We start from the raw sequence: 23,885 nt of genomic DNA, 5'->3' as shown, positions 1-23,885 counted from the left end.
AAGGTACTACAAAGTAAAAAATTGTGGTACTGTAAGGTGAGTTCTATTGTAAAAGCGTTTGACTTGTCACAAAAAACTGTGATAATATGAGATAAGTGCATCTGAACACAATGTAAACACAAGGGTCACCAACTGCCCACGTAGAAACTGTTTTTATACTTAATGCCTTATGGGCCAGTCTGTCTCATTATAAGTGGTTCATGTGGTGGCCACGAAGAATCAATGTGCTTATTAAATACATTAGAGATTCAGCATCCTCTGTAGAATCAATTGCCCATATATCTTTCCAAATATGGTCTGTCACCTACGGATCTAAGCAACCATATATTGAAAAGAAACACAATCAAGTTGCAGAAGCAAGCGAGAAATGCCATGGCCTTCAAACAAAACAAAAGAAAAAAGAAAAAAGAAAAAGAAAGCAACTTCATAGCCTTCATTGTATCAACTCTTGATTAATTAACCGGATATATCAACTCTCTAATTCACAGAATCAAAATGAATCTATCAAAGTGTGGCCCCTTTGCGGCTACTAAATACTTTATTTTGTCCAGATTCAAGTAGTCACTCTCTGTATTGCCATATTATTTGAAAAGACTAAATTAACAAGTGCAATTTATCTTCTGATCCAATGTATTTAGCCAGAGATACGATTTTCGCACCCAAGTGATTATATTACCATATTATTCCTTCATTTTCATTATAAATATTTTGTCCTAAAAACTAAAAAACAAGTTGGGGAAAAATCATATATTCATATCAAAAATAGTAATTTACATAAGAAATTATTGCTCCTCCATCTTTGAGTGGGTCCCACCCGCTCGCCGACAAGCGGGCGGTCGCAGTCTTTTTTCACACGTCGAAGTTACCGGCCAAGCTAGATGGGCGTGGCCACGTGGCAGATTATAATTCGCACTCTTGAGTTTTCACCACCACAGTCAAAACAGGATTCACAGCGTATTGGCCTTTGTTAGGACACGCGTGAAAAATACGTCCTACCTCTGCGGGGGTTGGTCTCTATGACTTTTCCTTCTTATCCTATCATATCTCATCCACGTGGTGGGGCCACTTGCCTTAGTTGCTTATCTCTCATTGGTCAACTATCATTAACTATTGACAAAAAAAATTCACACACGTAACTTGTTTCAGTAATATATTAATTAATTTTCTTTTTAATATATTTATTAATTATATCAATAATTGTCTTCAACTCTGCATCACTGGCCTTCAAAAACCCATCAAGCCCTCTCACTTTTTTCCCATCAATTCATTCATTCTGATTCTTCATCCATATCCAAAAAATCTCCCATAATGGGTCTGGTTAGATCTTCTTCCGCCATGTCTATGTTGCTGTTGATGCTGTTAACAGTATCATCTGCCATGGACATGTCCATCATTTCCTACGACCAAAGTCATGGAATCAAATCGAGCTGGAGGACCGACGACGAAGTCATGGCCTTGTACGAGGAGTGGCTTGTGAAGCATGGTAAGTTCTACAACGCAATCGGGGAGAAGGAGAAGAGGTTTGAGAACTTCAAGGACAATCTCAGGTTCATCGATGAGCATAACTCGGAGGAGAAGAGTTACAAGGTCGGTTTAAACAAGTTCGCCGATCTGAGTAACGAGGAGTACAGGTCTACATATTTGGGTACCAAATCGAGGAAGAGGACCCCGAAATCTAGCGATCGGTATAAGTCACGTGTGGGTGATTCGTTGCCGGATTTCGTCGATTGGAGGAAGGAAGGTGCCGTCCCTGAGGTCAAAGACCAGGGAGGTTGCGGTGAGTTTAATAAATTTATTTTCTTTTAAGATATTTAATCATGTACTTGTTCTTTATTTGGTCCCATCTGAAAATTTTGTGTTCAAAGCATCCTGGACGGTGATAACTTTGATGTTTTGATTGTGAATTTATGAGTCCAAAGTGAAAGTTTTGTTTGATGGGCATGGGCATCAGTGCATCACAGTCATTATTTCATGTACAGATGAACTGGGCCACTTCACTCGACCTTTCGTCGACTTTCATGGCCTGGGCCGGCCGGTTGTAGAAAAGTAAAGAGGGAAAATTAAGGCCCATGTCCTGTTATAAGAAATTGACACAGTGATTGTTACCTCGTCTAGAAGGGTAAATGAGATGAGACTGTAATCTATATATATATATGAAACTGATTGACTTGCTGTTTGATGTTAAATGAAGGGAGTTGCTGGGCGTTCTCAACAATTGGCGCAGTGGAAGGGATTAACAAGATAGTTACTGGTGAGTTGATCACTCTATCGGAGCAGGAGCTGGTCGACTGTGATACATCATATAACGCGGGATGTAATGGGGGTTTAATGGACTATGCATTTGAGTTCATCATCAACAATGGTGGGATTGACTCCGACGAGGATTATCCCTACAAGGGGACTGATGGTCGTTGTGACACCGTTAGGGTCTGTCTTCATTCTTCAGAAGTAGCTGCTAATGAAATGTTCTGAAATTAATGACTTTTTGTCTCACTCTGTACTTTTTCTTGTGCCAGCAAAATGCTAGGGTTGTGTCCATTGATTCCTATGAAGATGTTTCTGCAAATGATGAGGGGTCATTGAAAACTGCAGTTGCAAATCAGCCAGTTAGCGTTGCCATTGAAGCGGGTGGCAGGGCTTTTCAGTTATATGAATCGGTAAATTCTCTCTGCACTTCATGTGTAAGTTACACTTTAGTTTATGGTCTATGTATAGGGGGATAATGTAGCTTCACAGAACTTCAATGACTTTGTTTCGATTCTTTACGGGCTTGCTTGGATTGGAGGTGCGGGGTTTTGTAGTGTTTGGGAGGTGGGGGTGTTAAAGAGGGTTTTGAGAAGTGGAAATATCAGGGAGTGTTCAAAATAGAGGGGGACCAACAACCAAGGTGTTCCCGGCACCTCTCCCTCACCACCACCCACATCCAAGCACACACTTATGGGACATTTGATTCATAAGTAAATGATTGTGGGCATGAGGCGGGGGTGATCATGTTTGGTATGAATATGAAATAACTAGTGAGTATAAGTGTGAGAATTTTAATAGTACAATTATCATATTATCTTTTTGTCCTTTTAAAACGTAAAAAATATTTGTTTTATTGTTTAGTTAACTAATAAAGGTAAAATAGCCTTTTGCACATATAAACTGATTTCCCTGTTGTGTAGAATAGTCATTCTAATAATTTTGATGGACTTGGCTACTTTCCACAAAGAGAAAATAAAGGGTGGAATGAGTTTGGGATTTCAACCTCCCAAAATCAATCAAACAAAGGTAATGGTGGATTTCCACCCTCCAGATACCTGCCCCATCATGGTCTTAGGCTGCTAGTAAAGCTTGTCTAGTGTGCAACCTATATTTCTTGATAGTAAAGTTTGTTTGCATATCGTCCAATGGCTGGAGCACAAGAATTTAGTGATTGGAATTGATTATATGTCTCATTAGCCTAGCATATTATTGAATGGCCTAATTTTTCAAAGGCACAAAGCTATTAGAGATGCTATTTGATGCTATTTCCCTCAGCAAGGTCATAAAATAATTTTAACACACTTTCATACATAAATTTCAGGGTGTATTCACAGGAAAATGCGGTACAGCACTGGACCATGGTGTTGTGGCGGTCGGATATGGCACAGAGAATGGCAAAGATTATTGGATTGTGAGAAACTCGTGGGGAAAGAGCTGGGGAGAGGCAGGCTACATCAGGTTGGAGCGAAATGTTGCCACTCCTTCCGGAAAGTGTGGAATTGCCATTGAGCCTTCATACCCTATCAAAAAAGGCCACAATCCCCCTAACCCAGGTCCATCTCCTCCATCACCTGTGAAACCCCCAACCGTTTGTGATAGTTACTACACATGTCCGGAGAGCACCACCTGCTGCTGTGTCTATCAGTATGGCAGCTATTGCTTCGCATGGGGATGCTGCCCTCTCGATGGTGCCACTTGCTGCGATGATCACTATAGCTGCTGCCCTCATGACTACCCTGTCTGTAACATTAATGAGGGAACCTGCTTGACGGTAAGAGCAACCAAATTACATTCAAATGTGGCTAGTGATAGAGTTACAGGGGTGCAACTGTTACAAGTTCAATTCCTAAAAAGAAGAAATCTCTTTACATATTATGTGGGATACAGTGCGTACATTCTATCTATCCTTGATATCCCGCCCATGCTGGAAGTGTTGTTTACCCTTTTTTATGTTGTATTTCTAATCATATGAACATTGTTCCCTTATTTATCTTCTTGTTTTGCTTGCTTGAACTTCTGCAACAGAGCAAGAACAACCCGTTGGGCATCAAGGCACTGAGGCGTACTCCTGCCAAGCCTTATTGGGCTCATGGAAGCGAGCGCAAAGCAAACACTGCATAAGTAAATTGGGTTAGCATTTTCAGGTGGTGGTTGATATGGAATAAGGGAAGGACAAACGGATCACTGCAGCATTGTGATTTGAGGTTCTGCTGCTTGTTTTTATAGAACTGCTCACCTTCATTTCCATTGTTAGCAATCGATGGATGGTCTACAATATATTCTATTCACCAGACAATGTTTGTGTGTATAGCTGGCCATTTATATGTTTCTTAAATTTGATCTGATAAACAAAAAACAGAATTGTCTTCAAATTCCAATGCCTGTAAATCTTGTTAGCAATTAGCGATGGCTCTTATGCAAGTCGCTTGTCATCTTGCTGGGACTTGTAGATGAATGAATTCATGAAAAATTTTTTGCTTTTCCCTTATTTAACAACCTGTGTATTCTGCATTTTGATGCTGATTGGTGATGCCAGTCAAAGCAAGGAAGCACATCATTTCCTCATAATCTTTTGTTTTTGTGTGATAAGTTCCTCGTAGATGCCTGATGATAATTAGATAGATCAACAGCAGCAAGAGAAGAATGAAAATATGTGATTAGATCTGTGAAGTAACAAAACACGCGTCGAGAAACTGTTTTGGACATAATGATCTGTTCGGCTAATAATGAACTGTTTTAGGAGGGGAGGGGATGGTGGCTATGGAAGAGGAGAAGAAATGGGATTGTTTTCCAAAGTAGTTGGAGAAGTACTTGCCGATGGAGAGAGTGCCAGTCGTGAATCAATCGAGGGTCGTATGCCTGACACCGCCAGTAGGGTTTGAACCAAGAATAGAAAGAAAATGAGATGATGCAACGATAAGATGGGGGAAGTCACAGAGCTTGGCACTTTAGTAACTGAAGTAAAAAAGTGCCTAGGATTTAGCAGAAAACATAGTTACATCAAGCCATGATATCTATGAGGAGTGAATATGCTGACATTTCCAAAAGAATGCGACTGTCAAATTTAATTACTTTGTCATTTGACTCAATACGTTAATTTGTTGAGTTATGATATTTCACATCATTTATATATATTTTAACACAATCATTCTCATCGATCATTCATGGAGTCAAATTCCAAGATATTCGTGTTCTTTGACCTTTTTGTCTGAAGTAGTTCTTTAGAAGAGATTAAGCAGTATCAGTAGCATCAGGGGATTAGATTTAGAACTAGAGAACATCCAATAAATTGAACTCAATCGAATAATGCTAACTCCTCCGACCAAATATAACAAAATCAATGTCTTGTAGCACTATTACAACTCATTTTGTCAAACAAGTAGCAGCAATTGGAAACAAAACAAAAAAAAAATATATCAAGACTCGAGAGTTTGGGACCATTTTGATCTGTTCTTTGTGTCCTCCAAACGTAGCCCACAACTTCATCCAAGGCCAGTTGTCTTACTGTTTGGTCCTAATTTTGATCATTTAGGGGACCATAAATAAATAGTGTAACTACCACTCCCCCCAAAGTGACAGGGATAGGCCAAGAGACTTGAGTTACCCCCCACTAATATCCTGTCCCTGTGCCCCATACCTCAACTTATTGTTCTACAATACTAAAGCATGCTTACAAAGATGACAGTGAAAGCTAATGAAGTACATACCCACCATTCATTGAGCTTAAGTAACCATCATCAAAGTACATTATATATATTATTATCCAAATTAATTGGGATTAGTGCACTACCTGCATCTCTCAACACAAGTTTTCTAGCTTCAGAGAAGGGTTCTATGTCTCTTGATTTGTTTTAGCTGTATCAACCTCATCTGCTGCACCAACAATGTCGATCTTCAGTGTCTGGCCTTTACTGCTGCTGCAGATGTTATTGTTGTTGTTAACTGGAGCTGTATCAAGAGTTGGGATAACAGAAGGTAGCTTTGACAGCAGAGCACCAAGACTGCAAGACATTGTAGGGAAAAGTGGTGGTATAGGCCAATTAGAGGGTCCTGTAATGCCATTTTGTGGGTTGTTCCATCCCAAGTTGATGGACTTGACTGGAAAATCTTCAAAATTCTCCTCGAATAGTCTTTTTACTCCGGTAAATTGGCGCTTGCCCTCGATTTCGTGGCTTACGATCATCTTGGTATTAGGTTTGAGGATATATGGATGTTGGATTGGTAAGTATGGTCTTTGTAAGGCAAAGACTCCCGGTATGCTCTGGAGGTAGCTGAATTTCCTCTGTATGCTGATAACCAGATTGAGATCTTCCAAAATCTGAAGAACCCATTTGCCAATATTTCAGAGAAAGCACAAAATTGTGTGTGTTTCTGTGTTTGAGACAAAGAGACAAGAGTGTAGAAGAGAGGGACCTTGTGAAATGATCCTAGTTGAACAATGCCTTCTCTTACTGATATTAGGGCAACTGTCTGAATACCTGAATGGAACTGACATTCCCATGCCTTTGGTTGCTATTCATAGAAAGAAAAGGTTAGAACACACAAAATTAAGCATGGTTCACATGGTTGAATATTTATAGAGCATAAATTAGATATGGTAATCTTCTTACAGGCTCCATAGACATACTCCATGAGGAAATGAAGCTAGGATCAGTTTCATTTGGGTCCTCTTTGAACACCCATTTGTGACTGCTATCTGCTGCTATCTTCCCTATTAATCTGGAGCAATCATTGCCATACAAAATCCTTAAGTCACTCTGCCATACTAAAATCAAACACAATTTAGTACACACGCTTGAGTACTAGTCATATGAATTTTCTCACCCTTCTCCATAATTATAGACCTCATGAGACATTTTGAAGAAGACATCAGCTCCAAATCTTCCCTCAATGTAGCCACTTCCCGCTCGCTCGCATTCATCAAAATCACAAAACCCATCTTCCCAAACCAGAATCCTGCACAAAAATCTCTCTCAACAGCCCAAAAAATAAATTTGAAAAGACAATAATAATGACAAGGGAAATCTGTTTGTTTGTCAAGGTTGTTTCAAATTACCAGTTCCTCTTGTTTCCCTTGGAGCGATCAAGAGCAGTTCCTCCATAATCCCACCTGCACCAAAGCAATGCAACCTTAAATATAAGGCATTGAATTTGAAGATGATATATATGTTGAAATATAATTTCTCTGTGTCTTACTTTGGGGGGGGATAGTTCCTAGGCAAAATTCTCCAGAAGACAGCGTAAACCCACTTGGAGGAAGTGAAAGAAGAGTCAGAACAAGAGCATAAGCTCCTCAGTGTGTGCTGTAAGAGACGGTTAAGCATAGGAAAAGCACCTAACTCCATTGTCAAGGCAGGGAGACAGAATGAGCTACACAGTGTCAGAATTCAACATATTTAGATTAGAAAGGGCAAGAGAAGTGATTTTGACAATATGTCCTATACGCAGAACATCAACAGTGATTACACGCTCGGGCCAAGGTCACTTGACAGTGACACTACCTGTGCTGTACAGTGCTGCCTTAATTGAAGTGGCGCAAGAGCTGGACCATGTATTGATGGACATTTATTATTTAAAACCCTTTTACCAGTTCACACCACCTTCTTTACTCTTCATAAGAGTTTATGAGGGCCTGAGGGGGGACTTCCTCTGTTTTTTTATTGCTGATTTTTTGGCTTTGCTTGCTTGTTCTGGAGCACCAATGAACGCTCGTTTTGTAGCTGAGAAAATGCCAAGATTGACGAGAAAAGCTTGCTGCCATTATTTCATGGTAGGCCGCCTTATACCAGGAATCGATATTCCTCCTTTTTTTTTTTGTTGCAATAAAACCTTTTTTGTTAACTATAAGTATCAAAAAAAGCCCCTCTATTTTTTAAAACAACTCAACTGAGTCCTTCTATTTTTTTTTTGACTCAACTAAACCCTCTATTTTGAAGAATGGGTCACGTTAGCCCTTCATGACAACTAATGTTAGTTTTTGTTGGCGTGATTGTTAACTATTGAGCTGAAATATTTGTTATTAATTTGTTATTTGTTGACTGGACAACCACGTGTCTATGTCCATTAAAATTTTGAGAAGTGTCCAAAGGTAAACATCATGCCTTGCCATTTCACAAGAATTTCTTCAATAAATTAAACAAAAATACACAGAGGAAATAAAAAAGCTACATCAGCAAAAACTAACGTCAGTTACCATGAAGGGCTAATGTGGTCCATTCTTCAAAGTAGAGGGGCTCGGTTGAGCGGAAAAAAAATAGAAGGGCTCAATTGAGCCGTTTTGAAAAGTATAGGGATTTTTCTGATACATACCCCTTAACTAAATTATTAAAAACGAAAAGGAGAACTTGTTTTTCTTCTCTTTTTTAGGAACCAGAAATCGACAAAGATGAACAAGGAATCGAATAGAAAAAGCCCAATGCAAAGCCCAAAACTGAAATCAACCAAAAATTATCATTTGGAGGGCTTGGTTCTCGGCCCTTTTAGCCATGGCGTCGGCCCAGACATTGCATTGTGTTGTCAGTCGTGAGGACTTCGGCACTTCTCCCAAGTGCAGATCAGAGGTTGAAATTCCAATTGGTCTAATTTATTTGAGTTGTTGACTGTTGAGTGTTGAGTGTTGATTGTTGAGTGTTGAGTAATAATAATAGACCTCGATCATAAATCCCAACCGGCAACCAGTAGAGGGATCACAGAATTCAAAGATTTGTAGTATAGACTACAGAGCATTGAAGGGGGAGACGGAGTGAAGAAGAGAAGAAGAAGAAGAAGAATGGAGTATATAGGGATAGATATAAGCTGTGCGTTGGGATCTCTTCACGACGGAGAATTTCCAGACAAGGCTTGCTTGCTTCCACTCATATCCAAGCTCCTCGGTTATGCCATCGTTGCTGCTTCTACCACCGTCAAGCTCCCTCAGGTTTGAATCTCCAGTTCTCTTCTTCGTTACTCAAGTCTTCATCTTTTGATATGGGTTTCACTTAAGTTACATGCCTTTTCTTTCAACTTCTTTTTCCGACTTTAATTTGGTAATGTGTATCGTTGTCCAAATTCAAACTGATGCTTTGCCTTTGGGTGGGAATTGCAGATATTGAAAATTTTGAAGAATAGAAGTGTGAGAGGACTTAGTGTTACTGCCTTCGAGATGGAAGTCATCGGTTATACAATAACTCTGGCTTATTGCCTTCACAAGGGTCTTGCCTTCTCTGCTTTTGGGGAATATGCGTTTCTTCTCATTCAGGGTATCCCTTATCACTTTTTCCTTGGTTGCCGTTAAATGTGACGTATGAGGTCTTTTTTGTTTCCTTCTTTTTCTTTGACAAAAGCCAAGCAAATGCTGCTTGAGACTCCAATTTGCTATGTGGTTTATCTACATAAGCTTGTGTAGTTAGTGGTGTGCAACTCTATGGCAGATTTTGCTTCCCTTTTATGGCGTCCAACCAACAACGCTGAAGAATTGAGTGAGATCAGTTATTTAGTAGACTATCTTTAACATGGTTTGGGTCTTTTTTCTTCTTCTTTTTTTCATTAGTGGTTTGCATAAGATGAGCCGTAATGTATGTTTAGAGGTAGCAAATATGTTAATTAGATAGTCTTGCCATTTGTTTTTGTCCATTTGATTTACACGGTGTTTGAGGAGAAAAAGAAGAAAGATGAATGGGAGAGTTGGCCCGGTTAGTTAATTTTTGATGGTGGAAGGAAATTTTTGAAGAGAAACGCATAATTGTTGTCGCAGTCCGGAGCGCGATCTGATCTGCTACATTGGATGTTGCTTGATTTACATCATTTTGAAACCTTGCCTATTTGACTAGCACCACCATCTATTACATTATTCATAAGAAAAATTAGTTGAATCCACCAGCCAGATTCTCCTCCGCCAATTGCTTTTCAATTTTTTGCTCTAATTGTATATTCATATCACTTCAATCTGTAACTTTTTGGCTGTTCTCCTCTTTTCAGCATCTCATGCTTTTTTGTTTTCTCAATCCAATCCTTCCTTTTGTAGTCTTTATATCCACTCAATGTTCCTCTTTCTGCTACATTTGATTTGATTTGATTTTTGAATATGTTGGCTTTTAACATTTCAACATTCCTTGCCATATATCATTGCAGGGTACAAAACAGACTTATTGAATTTATTGTTTAACTTCAAGATGCATTGTTGGTTGCATCCTAGATGTACTCTTCCATTTCACCCAATTTGCTTTTGGATATATGATATATCTTCCTCAATCTCGTTGATATTTTGATTTTGACAAGAAACAACAGTTGAAAATAAAATGGAAGAGAGTAGATTGAATTTCATTAAAAAGTGAAGTAATTGTTAGAAGTTGTCATCTTTAGTATCAATATATTAACTTCCTATTTAAACTTATGTTTACTTCCATGTTTTCATACAAACCTGACCTCTGCCAGAAACAAAATGTTCTTGGTCAGGGTTTGGAGGGGTTAGTTTGACTAGGCTAATGAAGCTCATTTTTTCATTTTTGATGAGTTATGTTCTTTTATTATTGTTACTTATTAGTATATTGAGAGGACAACCTGGGACCTTACCCTGGTTTGAGTCCTAAGTGTACGTGGGGGTGCCTGCAAAATGAAGCCATAAACTTTCGAAAGTGAATGCTGCACATTTTGTTTTGGTTAAAGCAATCAGAATGGTGTATTGGAATGCTCGTAAGAAGCTATATTGTAAATGGATCTAACACAGTTTCTTTTTCATTTTCTGCTACAGCAATAATCTTAGTAGCTATAATTTACTACTATTCACAACCTCTGGGGACGGCAACATGGATCAGAGCATTTTTGTATGATTTGTATCCTTCTTGCTTGCCTTGGCTTTTCGTTGAAACCGCAATTTCCAGTTGTCAAAGATTTCCTAACAGTTTCGTTTCAGGTATTGTGCTATAGCACCTACTGTTTTAGCTGGTCAGGTTGGTCCTGTTCTTTTTGAAGCTCTTTATGTGAGTCATTTTTGTTTGTCTTTTTTCTTATTGTCTTGATTTCCTTGTCTATAGGATAACTTGGATATGTCAGTATATCTGTGTCTTAATTAAATTCCTCATGTTGTCTGACCTCTAATATGCTCCGAAAGTGCTCTAATCTGGAAGTGACGTGTTGCAGGCATCCCAGCATGCGATTTTCCTTTTTGCCAGAATTCCGCAGATATGGCAGAACTTCTCTGTAAGTTCAACGTAAAGTTTTGTTACTTAATGAACTCTCACATAAACCATGGACTCCTTTCGGGTTTTCAAACCAGCTAAATGGAAAAAAAGCCTGTTTTTAGTCAACTAATACGGATGAGCCCGTTTCCCCTGTTCTTTCATATAGAGTACTCTATATCTCTCCTTTGGGTCTTTGTGTATGTGCAAGGACAGTTGGGTAGGCATTTTTTCTTCACTTTGTTTTTCGATAGATATGAGACGGCTTTTAACAGAGTTCAGGCATGGGAAAGGATTTAGTCGCCACCCATCCCTACATTCTTTCCTGTAATTATCACTTCACCTATTTTTATATGCAAGGGCCAATTGATGCAAGTGGAATTAATAGGGTAATCGATTTTCCACAGCAACTTATTTTTGCTATGGGATTTTAAGTTACTTATATCCGAAGTTTTTTTGGTGTTTTTTCTCATGTTATTAGCAACTATCCTTTTGCAGAATAAAAGCACTGGAGAGCTCAGCTTCTTAACATGTTTCATGAATTTTTGTGGTTCTATGGGTGAGTTCATTGTTCTTGAACTAGTTTTTGCTTGGGGAGATTGGATGTTTAGAATAACGTTTCCTGGAGCAAAAGTCTTATATATTTTCCTCGATTTTGCAGCGAGATTCTTCACCAACATCCAGGAAAATGCCCCGACGAGTAGTATCCTTGCATTAAATTTGCTAGTGTCATGTTCTATGTGCTTGCATACTTTATGCTTTCAGCTTTTCTTTATGTTTTCCCAAACTTTATGTTCTATGCTCTTGAAAGTAGAAACTATAAACCAGGCTTGCTTGTTTAAAATTGTATGTTGACAAGCAGTTGCCTTCCTTAATCTATTAAAGTTATATTGGGCTCCATCATTGGCATTGCGACAAATGGTTCCATCTTAAGTCAGATAATTCTGTATCGAAAGCCAGAGGCTGGCAAGGAGAAGAAAGTGAAGTAAGAAGATACCTGACCACCACCGCGACATTGCTCCAACGCAGTGTTATTTGTAGGTGCTGCAAGTGAGCCAGCCAAGTTTGGGATTGTCAATGCTTGAAAGAAAATGAAGGTCATCCATCTATTATTTGGTCTTTCATGCTTCGCTTAATTCAATTTTCAATGGTGGTTGTTGCAAAGTGGCAAGCTCGCTGTATTGATTGAATACATGGAAGGAAAGCCAACATTTTATAAATGTGATATCCACAAGATGTGCTTTTAAAGTTAAAAATAACAATAGCTGCACGTTGATTGTGTTCCTCACTTCAATTTTTGTATGATTGTATGTATTATTGTTTCCTTGGTTATATATGTGTAACTTAATTTCATGCTCAATAGCCCAATAAAATATGTATGGATAAAGTCTAGTGAATTGAACTATTCATAGATCTCACTAATCAAAATTTGAAGAAACTTACATGACTAGCTGACAATCACACCTAACAAATTGTGTTAAGATGTTAAATCTACCTATGAAATTACAGGTGTCAACAGGCCTCACGCAAGAGGCACAAATCGGGCAGACTAAGCCCACACACCTCCTTATAAATATTCGGAGGAGGTGAGACTAGAACCCATGACCTCAATCAGGGACATGCAAAGTCATTGTTACTCAACCAATGGCTCATTTGCTACTGATTCTAATTATTGCAATATCCATACCCCATATATGCGCATTCCTCTTCATTACCATGATTGTTTGCAAGAACAATCAAATATATATGTGTGTGTATGTTAACAAACACTGATTTGCCATAAATATAAAGTGTTAACAGAAGATGAAAATGCGTAATTAATTGAGCGCTCTCGCTCTCTCTCCTCTTCTGTAAATCATTGCAAGTAGTATAGTGATGTATAACAGTTCGTCGCAGCAGTCTCCACGATCCATAGGTAATCCACAAAAGTTGAGGAAGCATTGTGAATTGATTTTGGTTGTTTTTCACAACCAAATTGGAAGTTATTCCATGCCATGTTCAACACACACAACAATAATTGGTTGGTCACAGATTGTTACCTCCACCACCAACTTTCCAAACCAAAATTTATGGTTGGTGAGAAAGGAGAAAAAAGTAGGGATTAAAAAGATGGAAGGTTGAAGACTACTAGTCATGGTTAGCTTAACCTGTAAGTTATCTAAATAGATTGGGAAAACGTTTTAAAGCCTGCGAGCAATTCATTATTAAAAGAAGAAAGAAAAAGTGCACCATTCAAATCTCACATCAAACACAATAGAGTATATATCAAAGGTATACTCAAGTCTTTACTAATAAATTTCATTCTACTTTTTCACTTCATGATGCAGAGATGCCATGTCTGTCCTGTGATTTGAATTGCACTACCGTGCGATCGTATGTCAAACTTTAGAAATGCTAAACTGACAAAATGATTTGCAGAAACCAATTGAAAAGAAGCTTAAAATGCCCTTTGGTGAAGTAACATACCAAGAGCAGGTCCTTCAAACCGACCACAGCGAGCTGCAGCTTTGAGAAATCAACCCTTAATCTGAAAAGCAGCTTAATAGACGAGAGATGAAAATAGTTACCAGGCAAAATATAATGACCTCACCTTTGAAGCTAACTTCTTGCACTCCATGCCACAAGTATCACCATGCAGAGGCTGCATAACTGCACCCTGAAGAGGACCACACAGTCAAGCCCCATTATGCACCTTCAATCCTAGCAGAAAGACAAAAAGGTGATGATCAAGCACACTAGATAGAAAGTCTCAGACCGGATCATATGGCATATGATCAACCTTCTTAATCAAAGATATAATCGGGTGCTGAATTCATCTGTTACTCCAAAAAGAAGCATTGCAAATTGCTCATGTTTGGTTGGTTTGCCAACACCAGAGTAACTCAACCTGTTTGTTAATAAAAGACCCAATTTGTCACTAAAAAAGACGTTAGTTGCTAACTTCTTGCACTCCATGCCACAGTATCACCAAGCAGAGGCTGCCTAACTGCACCGTGAAGAGGATTGCACAATCAAGCCCCCATTATGTACCTTCAATCCTAGCAGAAAGACAAAAAGGTCATAATCAAGTACACTAGATAGAAAGTCTCAGACCGGATCACATGGCAAATGATCAACCTTCTTAATCAAAGATATAATTGGGTGCTGAATTCATCTGTTACTCCAAAAAGAAGCATTGCCAATTGCTCATGTTTTGTTGGGTTGCCCACACCAGAGTAACTCAACCTGTTTGTTAATAAAAGACCCAATTTGTCACTAAAAAAGAAGTCAGTTGCAACACTGCCTCCAGGTCCAGATGCATGAACCTCAGGAAAAGTCATTAGAATCTTCCACGTATCTTAAGTGATACTGAGCTCACCAAGGCAACGAGTAAAATCAGTTCATAAACTAAGATGAATTTACAATTAGGACACAAATTGATTCCCAGGACTTGCCATCAGTCAAAAATAGACATTCAGAGACTAGAGGAGGCTGCATAAATCACCTATTGCAGATTGAGAACAGCTTACCAATTCAGCCAACATGACTGCTCCGAAGCTTCAAAGTAGACCTGACTTGGCAAGTCAGCACCATAAAACTACCAACTAACTTCTTCTAGTTCAATTGTGTTACACAACTAATTCAATAATCTTACCATACGTGTTAAACAGATATGGTACAGATGCCTCCTTGCTCAACCAGCATCTAAAGATCTAGATCCTCACAAAGTGAAATAATAATGTGTTTAAGCGATGCCACTAGAAAAGCATACTATATTTATAACAACACGGCGACTAAAAAGTTAGAACAAGCCTATTATAGAATAGCAGGGCATCAGATAGGCTGAAAAAATGAAAATCCATACAGATACAGTATCCACAAACGACTTGACCTTTTCAAGGGTTCATTCCATCTACTGTGAGCTCAGAATTCAGAACTGGTTGCATAATCTCTCATTTTCACAGCCAGATGTTAATTCATTCTTTATAAGAATGCATATGAGCAATCTAAAATGTTGCAATGTAACACACTTAGGAGCCTAGCCCTTCAGCTGCCCTGAAAAGATATGAATCTGAGGCATCTATACCTTGGAATATGCAGGATCATACCCGAGTCGCAACTAGTATGCATTTCCCTTCTAGATAAGTAATGATTATTTTCAAGGCATTTTTCTTTGTGAAAAAAGAGAGCTTCCCTTGCTTTCATGTTAAAAAATTCAACACCTAAAAAACCGAATAAATAAATTAACGGCACACACTCACACAGTTTCAGAGCATGTCAGTTGTACTATTATATACACTGAACTGTGGCGAGTGGCGAGGCAGTAGACACCTCAGTAGCATAACATCACAAACCAAAGCAGAAGATGCAATTTCGAGCCAATGGTGTACGCAAAACCTAAAATAAAAGAGGCGATCTATCACTCTTTCAAACAGTAAATAAAATTTTACTAAACAAATGAACACAAATTCAAGTTACTAGCAACACTTTTCACGCTGAAAAACAACACAAGATGCAATAAACAGCACACAATGTAAAATTAAGTACAAAAGTAAGATGGAATAAGATAATAAAATGCAAAATAATGTAAACAGAGCAGACCAAAAGTGCACTTCGCTCTGTTTGGTAAATTTTGTTCTAGATGCCTTTAGGAAATGTTTCAAGAACTGCTGTTACCACCTGACAACCTCCTCAAAGTGCAAGCAAACCTTGATTTAAATGAGGCAGATCTTCCAGTGCTGCTAGATGCAATATTAGGCGCAGCCACAACTATGGAAGGAAACTCGACACCATTTTCTTGTGCCCCTCCATCACTAGCACTTGCGTCCAGAGGTTCAGGTTCACCAGTGTCCAAATTAACAGCAAGTGTCCCCCTACTCGCTCTCAACCAATCTGCACCATCACAAGTCACTGCTCTACACTTCTTGACCTTTACTTTCACCAAATTTGGGCATCCACTTGCAAGTGCTTCCATTCCTTCATCCGAAACAGGGCAACTCTTGATGCAAAGCTTTTTCAATGCAATACATTTTGCAGCAATGCACGAAATCTCCGCATCACCAACAGTATCACTTCCACACAAGGCTAATCGCTCTAGATTCTGGCAATTGGATGCCAGCATTTCCAAGCTCAGTTTTGTGGGATTGACTGCAATAAGAACCAATTCTTGCAAATTAGGGCAAAACTTGGCCACAGCAATTAAACCCTCGTCACCTATCCTGTTCGCCTTCCATCCATCAATGTGAAGCTTCCTTAATAGTTTGCAACGCTCTGCGACTGAAACAAGCCCTAAATTGGTGCACTCTGGGGTTTTGACAAGGTGCAAGATCTCCAGATTTGAAAAATTAGAGATAGCAGCAAGGCCAACATCGCTGACCTGGAGCCTCTCGAGATGGATCTCAACTAAACATGAGGTTCCATACGCAATAACTTCAAGAAGCTTGTCCCAATCACCAGAGCATCGAAAAAGCTTCAGAGTCCTGAGATTCTTTGCCCCCATTATAAGAGGCCCAAAACACTGTCCATTATAAAGCTCCTTTAAGCAAATCGTCTTGAGAGAAGATGCGGCTACACCAGGCCCAATAGGCTCGGCCGCAGCTCCATCCGTGATACCACGGAGCCTCTTCACCGATAATTCTTCCAGCGAAGCGCAGTTATTAAGGATTGCGTTCATGCCCTTGGCTCCGAAGGTGCAAGATCCACAAGAAAGTTTCTTCAAACTCTTGCAGTTTTTCGCGAAGGCCTCCATTCCTATATCTGTGAGTTCGCGGCAGGCGCGTAGCTTAAGACGCATGAGATTCCGGCATTTGTAAGATATGAGAATCAGCGTGTCATCTCCGATGCTGACGGATCTGCGCTCACACCTGAGAGCTAGCTTCGTAACGGCATCGAATCGAGAGAATAGAGAAGGAATCAGAGGGAGTAGATCTGCTTGAGCGTTGAGAGAAAGACGATGACGACTTTGCCCCTCGATCATCAACCATCGCTTACACACCAGAGAGCAGCGTTTCCGGTCTCCGGAACTAAGTGACTGGAAAATGCAGGCCAAACACTCGTCGGGTAGCTCGGAGATGTAATCGGGTGCTGTATCGGAGACATCGAAATCGCTTGATTCATCGGTAAGCATTGGAGAGATCAGAGCCGTTGATTTGCCCTTGGCTCGGTAGCCGTTGCCGAATTCACGACGGCTCAAGAATGCGGCCGTCGAAGTTGACTGGCCCATCTCCGGAAACTTGAGAACGAACGGCTGAGATTTGCTTCGTCGGGCTTCTTATCCTGGGCACCAGTTCCGTAGAGCTTTTACGTTGAATCTACAGACTACCAGGGCCCTCTCCAAGTTCTTGGTAGTACTTCCCCGACATGGTCAGAGAGAGACGGACGCCAAAACCATATTTATTTCCCTGTGGCTCTGAACTTTTGTTTAATCTCCATTCTCCACTTCTGGTGAGCGTGCTCACGTGCTAGCCATGGGCTCCGACTCCTCGCTTGAACCGGTCTGCCTTTGAAAAATATTTTTCTAAATTTAAAAACTTGATGATTGTGTGTATCAGACTATCAGGACCAGATACGTGGACGTAGGTCAAAATTCAAAGTGGTTCACGAAATGATTTCTTCTACCTAGAAGGTGATAAAGTGAGGTCACATGGTTTGCGGATAGGGACGTCCGCGTGAAATATTTGTGGTCCATTATGATCTTATTTAAAAAAAAAAACAATTAAAAAAACTCATTATCTTATCTTTCGTTCCCTTCCATAAAATATTTCAAAAGTATATATATATATATATGTTGCTGTTAAAATATTATATTAAATTCTTTAGCATATATGTTGTCTAAATATTGTCTAGCCTACTCGAGTTTATCTCGGTGCATTTTGTATTTTTTTAGTGTAATTCAGTATTGTTCGACATTTGTAAATTCTTAAGTTGTTGTTGTAATGCTAGGTTTAACGGTTATTAGCATGAAATGAAATGTTGGGGTTTTACCCTTTTTTAAAAAATATTTTTTTGACTATTTGGTTCAATTATGTAAATAATTATATATAGAGGTATTATGCAATTCATATACTTTAGAAACAATAAATTATTCCACATTTTAAGGAATTTGGGAACACATTCAATCAAGGAATATGTTCAACAAATAAAAATTATAACATATTTAAAAAGTTAAACAAACTATTTCATTCAAAGAATGTGAAGAGTGAAATTGTATTTTTATGGCAATCTCATCTTTGTTTGACTGATTCAAATGTAAACAACACAAAATAATATATTGTTTGATTGATTCAAATGAAAAAAAAAAAAAAACACAATAAATGAATGTGTGTGCATTGTCCTTGTCATAGCATGAGTTTTACTAATTTCATCATGGTATTTTCTATATGTAATCATGTTTAAGTTCTTAGTCTTTGAATGTACAGAAAATTTATTTTCTATTATAGCCATAGGCTCATAGCACCACCCAATTGAAAAAAAAAACCCGCTCCCTACCTCATCTAGAATTAGAGAGTTTAATCCTCAAATTTATGAGGAATAAACGAATGAAAGAGATAAGAACCGCAAGTAACTCATATGACACTCATGTGTATGGTATCTCATAGAGGTCTCGATTTCGAACATTCTCATCCCCTCTTCGTATTATTTAAAAAAAAAAACGAGTGAAAGAGGGAGTATTTAAGCGGTTGGTAGGTAATTGATATTATTATGTGTTAATACTTAATAGTTTGTTAGGGACCTAGGGTCATATCTTTATTCTAGGCCCAGTAAAGAAATCACAAGGAAATGCCATAACGGCCCAATCCAATGAGCCCATTTATTACGACATCTACTAGACTACTAGAGTGGATAACGGCTCGTTAATTCTAGGCCCAGTAGTTGCACAAAGCAAACCGCGGAGAAAATGCCCAAATCCGGAATCCCAATCCTCCCAAACGGTCTTTTGATTCTCACTCGCTCTAACTCACCGCAATGGCTGCTGCTCCTCTGCTGAGAGGATTCCCTCTGCTGCGCTTCCGTCTTCCGCGCCACCGCCTCCCCCTACCCGTAGGTTCTCTAGCTCATCCACAGCGGCCGTGGTGCTCAGCGGCAGAGTTCACTCGCCAAGACGAGGATTTATCGTCCCCAAGCAAGACCACTACAGAGTTGGGCGTGAAGAACTGTCATACGTACCAAAGACGGGATGATCCAGACTATCGAAAATGGAAAGATAAAGAAGAGGAGATTCGTCGAGATATCGAGCCCATTATTTTGCTCACCAAAGATATTCTCCACTCTGACAGGTCATCTCTATCTCTCTGCTGTCTGTCATTATGTAGGTTTGCTGTGTTAAACGACGTCTGTATGTTTAATTTTGTATACACCTAACCCGGGAAGCATTCAATTTGTACTTCTCTGTGTGGATTATGTTTCATAGCGAATCACAATACAAGAACTTTTGAATTAGTTGTTTCATAGAATTTTAATTGCTCTATTGATTCTAGTAGGAAAAATTTATGTGAACGCAGACAGTACCGGAAACAGGTAGCGGTTTAATAAAGTATGGAAAAGGAAAAAAGAAAAAAGAAAAAAGAAATGCCATCAATTTAGGAGAGGAGAATGTCAGTTCTATATTTGTGGTTCCTTTTGTACTGTAAGATTTTTCAGTTAACCAATTACTTGGGTTCTAAATGGATTAATGTTATGTACAACCTATATAAACATAGTATTAAGCTAAAGTAGGATGAGTAGTGATTCCTTGGAGGAGATAATGGCTTGAAGGGTTCAAGTTTGTCCAACATGCTATCATGTTGTAACACTTCTCTTTTTAAATGAAAAATAATCTGTGCTGTAAAGCTCCATGGATCATAGCACAGTGCCTAACTTTGCTCATTGCTTTTGTTGTAATTAAGTTGTACTTCATTCCAAGATACCTCAGTGCAGCACGCAATCTTACTTACATTCACCATCAAGCTTTTTCTAGAGCTATTTCCTATCCTCTTGAATTTTGAAGGTACTCTAAAAGCTCATCTTTATTCAACTTATTTTCTTGCTGCCAGGTATATGGATGGAGAACAGCTAACAATTGAAGACGAGAAAGCTGTGGTACAGAAACTTCTTGCTTACCATCCACATTCTGAAGATAAAATTGGATGTGGTCTGGATTCTATAATGGTAAGGGGTTTTTCGCATTGTCTTTCATCGAGAAGTTGCTATTGTTTACGAAGTTGTGGCTGAAATATGTAAATAAATGTTCCATTCTGCATCTATATTTTTAGGCTTTTGGCATTTAGTGCCCTTGTTTAGAGAGAAAGGGTAAACAAATCCCATGCTGTAAGCTTCCGCAATGGATGTAGGATCGGGGGAAGGTAAGATGTACTCTACCTTACCCTCATATTATTGCATAGAAGTTGTTTCCTGGACTTGAACACATTACCTCAAGGTTGTTGCGAGACAACCTTGCCCACTAGACCATGATGTTTAAGTGGCAATGAAAAGAGGTAACTGAATATAGGTGCAATGAAGGTTGTTATTAGGTTTGAAATTAAATACTTTCTTTGAGCTGTATGTTTCTTCCCCTGGGCCATATACCTGAAAGGCAATATAAGGCTTATCCAAGTAGAGTAGAACATTTCAGAAGACTTGATGAATAATCTTGTATGACCATTTCTATCTAGCCAAAAGTTCTCAAAATGATTTGAAATGTTCAAAGAATTTATGGTCAAGAAGAGTGAAACAAATAAATAGTTCCATGGTGGGGAACCGGTATGGGAGGAAATTGTTTACTTTTTTTGCCTGAAAATTTGCGTTATCTTGTATTAGTCCCATCAGTTAGTTCTGTAACTGAAGAAGTATGTTTTAGATAGTAGATCACTCACAAGGGCAGACCTTGGCATAATGGTAAAGTTGCTCAACTAGGTGTCCCATGTTAAAACCCACATAAACAGCCTCTCTGCAATGCGGGTGCAAGCCTGTATACATCTGCTTGCTCTAGGCCCTGCAGTGATGGCATGGTGGATTGAACTGTAGTTGATCACTTGTCTTATGCTTCTTGAGTTGTGTGATTTTCACGGATGTTGTCCTTTGTTTAACAACACCTTCTGTGGTTCTATTTTCTGTTGGTGTTTCTGCTTGCCACTCCGATTGGATAACCTCATATGACAACTGACTACACCCTTAAGTTGCGGAATATGGGAAATGGAAATGATTTGGAAATGAACCGCTTGACACCTACATCAAAACATCCTGATTTCTGTCCTTGTCGACATTATGTTTAATGGTGGGAATATCTTATAGAGGCAGCACAGTATCTTGTTTCTCCTTCCCCTTATTTCCCCTTAGCTGAAAACATCTGCAATTTAGTTTGTGAAAATTGAAATAAAACTCAATGCTAGCACAAAAGATATTCATGCCAGCCTTGTCCAAATTATGGCTTTATAGTCCTTTTAAATTCAAAGACTCATACTGGTTATTTGAATACTTAAAGCTTCTGAAGTTTTGTTTGAGTTTCCCTGTAAATGATCTCCTCCCATTACCAAATAAATTACCAACCAAAGATTTGCAACATAAATGAAAAACTAACATATACAAATATTACCACTATGACTTTGCTACCAATTTGATGTAGTGAAGATAGAGTCACAGCATGAGAAATAGGAGAATAGATCAATAGAGACTAGAACGAATGAAATTGAAGAAGGAATGAGGTTTATGGATTCTATGGCTGCTCATGATGATTCTCTAAAGGGTATTTATACTATGATTACAATTTACAACAGTTCTAATAATCTTGACACTACCACTGATTCTAGATAAAATGGAGGCATTCCTAACCATCCAAACCCATTAAGAAAGTCACGTGATGGTCATATGGCTATGCTAAAAACCTTCTGACTACATTAAAAGAATCTTGTAAACCCAGACTGGAATAGAGCAGGAAAAATAGCTACAATAGTTGAGTAATTAAACCGTGTGAAATGCCATATTGTCATGCAACGTACTTGAATAATGTTTGTGCAACATGTGGTGCAGAACATGGTCTTGCATCAATACATCAGTGGCGCTTGCTCAATTGGTTTTGTACTTTTAGTTTGCATGCACTTCTCTCATACGGGTGGCATGTAGATCAATGGGTAAATCACTTTGACCTGTATCATCTGTCTGCCCATTGGTTTTTAATAATGGAAACATCTTAATCTGTCTTGGTTTTTTTTTTTTTTTTCAATTTCTCTCATTAATATTGATGGCTAATATGAACAGACTGAAGTACTCTTGTTTTTTTTGTCATAGTTTATGCTTTTGATCAAAATTAATTATTGTTCTCTTCAAATTCTCTCAGAATCGTGTTGTATGTTATGCAAGCTAATATTTTCATTTATGCAAATATCTGAGGAGGTAAAATTCTTTGGATGAAGGTTGATCGACATCCAGAATTCAGATACTCAAGGTGCCTATTTGTTGTAAGAACTGACGGTGGATGGATAGACTTCTCCTATCAGAAATGTCTTCGAGCATATATTCGAAATAAGTATCCAGCCCATGCAGAGAGGTTCATTCGAGAGCATTTTAAACGTGGCAGCGTTTAATGTTTGTTAAACCAGAATGTATAAAGTGCATTTCAGCTAAGATTTTGGAACCACTGGAGGTAATATTTGTAATACCAGCTATAATGAGGACTGGAAGAAATTATTGAAATGAACTTCCCTTTGTTAAGTTACATCCCTCTTTTTGTTTGCTTTGCTTATACATTCCATGGGGAGTGAGATTTTTACTACCAATTCAAAGCTCTTATTGGTCTCTTTATACTGTTGGGTGGAAGCTTTTACAGGAAGGCCCCTAAACCCTACAATATATATATGTGTTTTGGTTCTCTAATGTGCTCACAGAGAGCAATGCCTTAATTATCTGATGGTTGAAAACAGATGAGTGAACAGTTTGAAGAGATGACTTGCAAGTGTTCGAAGAAATGACAGGACACTGAAAAGCCAATTTGAGTGAGAACTTAGAATTGCCTAGTTGCCAGGGTTCTGTGAAGTCCAAGGTCATGGTTGTTAATTAATGTTTGTAACTAGCTATAACAACTGAAGAAATAATTGCCACAACAACTAGTAATGATGAGTATCAATTTTTATGATATTGGGTGGTTATAACCAATCAACCATAAGTGGTAAGAAAAGATCTTGTCTGCATAATGCAAAAGTGATGCAAGAGTTATAGGTAATAAAAGATCGTCTCTTAATTATGTAATCTGCTTAATAAGAACCTCTGGATCACCAATAATGAAGGGTTTTTGCAAGCTATGAGCTATAGTTATATGATATGCAGAAGTAACAGAATCAATAGATTGGTCCACCATGAAATAAGATGTGCTGGGCTTTCTCTTTCTCCTCTTCTGTTTTTTCTTTTTTTCTTTTTTCTTTTTTTTCCTTTTCCGTTCTCTCTTTCTTTTTTTTTTTGTGGGCATTGCTATTCTTTAGTTGTACACTAGGTAAACTTACTGAGTTGCTCTATAATTTAGAAACCAAACATGCA

The 23,885-nt window shown here is 38.6% G+C and overlaps 5 protein-coding genes across 8 annotated transcripts; 3 read left to right on the top strand and 2 right to left on the bottom strand.

The window, feature by feature from the left end:
- Positions 1-1,219: 1,219 nt before the first annotated feature.
- On the top strand, positions 1,220-4,740 carry LOC120009332 (cysteine proteinase RD21A-like). The gene is made up of 5 exons (XM_038859877.1): positions 1,220-1,777; positions 2,192-2,427; positions 2,517-2,657; positions 3,569-4,018; positions 4,273-4,740. Exons 1-5 carry the CDS (start codon positions 1,309-1,311, stop codon positions 4,366-4,368), a joined length of 1,392 nt encoding a protein of 463 aa, XP_038715805.1. The 5' UTR covers positions 1,220-1,308; the 3' UTR covers positions 4,369-4,740.
- A 794-nt stretch (positions 4,741-5,534) lies between these two features.
- Positions 5,535-7,706, bottom strand: LOC120009867 (protein RICE SALT SENSITIVE 3-like). Its single transcript, XM_038860596.1, has 6 exons — positions 7,444-7,706; positions 7,304-7,357; positions 7,072-7,203; positions 6,858-6,966; positions 6,661-6,759; positions 5,535-6,565 (listed from the first exon to the last, which is right to left on the bottom strand). Exons 1-6 carry the CDS (start codon positions 7,590-7,592, stop codon positions 6,080-6,082), a joined length of 1,029 nt encoding a protein of 342 aa, XP_038716524.1. The 5' UTR covers positions 7,593-7,706; the 3' UTR covers positions 5,535-6,079.
- Positions 7,707-8,853: 1,147 nt separating this feature from the next.
- On the top strand, positions 8,854-12,778 carry LOC120009012 (mannose-P-dolichol utilization defect 1 protein homolog 2). 3 transcript variants are annotated; one of them, XM_038859439.1, is made up of 8 exons: positions 9,017-9,163; positions 9,332-9,485; positions 10,976-11,048; positions 11,138-11,204; positions 11,365-11,424; positions 11,901-11,961; positions 12,064-12,105; positions 12,288-12,778. In XM_038859439.1, the coding sequence occupies exons 1-8, from the start codon at positions 9,017-9,019 to the stop codon at positions 12,389-12,391; spliced, it is 708 nt and encodes a 235-aa protein (XP_038715367.1). In that variant the 3' UTR covers positions 12,392-12,778. The 3 variants fall into 3 exon arrangements, with proteins under 3 accessions (XP_038715366.1, XP_038715365.1, XP_038715367.1); XM_038859438.1 differs by lacking the exon at positions 12,288-12,778 and having other exon boundaries at positions 8,854-9,163; positions 11,138-11,174; positions 12,064-12,281; XM_038859437.1 differs by lacking the exon at positions 12,288-12,778 and having other exon boundaries at positions 8,854-9,163; positions 12,064-12,281.
- A 3,007-nt stretch (positions 12,779-15,785) lies between these two features.
- Positions 15,786-17,886, bottom strand: LOC120009268 (F-box protein At1g47056-like). Its single transcript, XM_038859781.1, has one exon. It carries the CDS (start codon positions 17,602-17,604, stop codon positions 16,042-16,044), a length of 1,563 nt encoding a protein of 520 aa, XP_038715709.1. The 5' UTR covers positions 17,605-17,886; the 3' UTR covers positions 15,786-16,041.
- A 1,390-nt stretch (positions 17,887-19,276) lies between these two features.
- On the top strand, positions 19,277-23,140 carry LOC120008953 (protein DCL homolog, chloroplastic-like). 2 transcript variants are annotated; one of them, XM_038859354.1, is made up of 3 exons: positions 19,277-19,657; positions 20,414-20,528; positions 20,633-22,749. In XM_038859354.1, the coding sequence occupies exons 1-3, from the start codon at positions 19,347-19,349 to the stop codon at positions 20,645-20,647; spliced, it is 441 nt and encodes a 146-aa protein (XP_038715282.1). In that variant the 5' UTR covers positions 19,277-19,346; the 3' UTR covers positions 20,648-22,749. The 2 variants fall into 2 exon arrangements, with proteins under 2 accessions (XP_038715282.1, XP_038715280.1); XM_038859352.1 differs by lacking the exon at positions 20,633-22,749 and adding an exon at positions 22,769-23,140 and having other exon boundaries at positions 19,286-19,657.
- The last annotated feature ends 745 nt before the right edge of the window (positions 23,141-23,885 follow it).

This window comes from Tripterygium wilfordii, chromosome 11, assembly GCF_013401445.1.
Source record: "Tripterygium wilfordii isolate XIE 37 chromosome 11, ASM1340144v1, whole genome shotgun sequence".
Classification (NCBI taxonomy): Eukaryota; Viridiplantae; Streptophyta; class Magnoliopsida; order Celastrales; family Celastraceae; genus Tripterygium; species Tripterygium wilfordii.
This window is presented reverse-complemented; position numbering and strand designations above follow the sequence as displayed.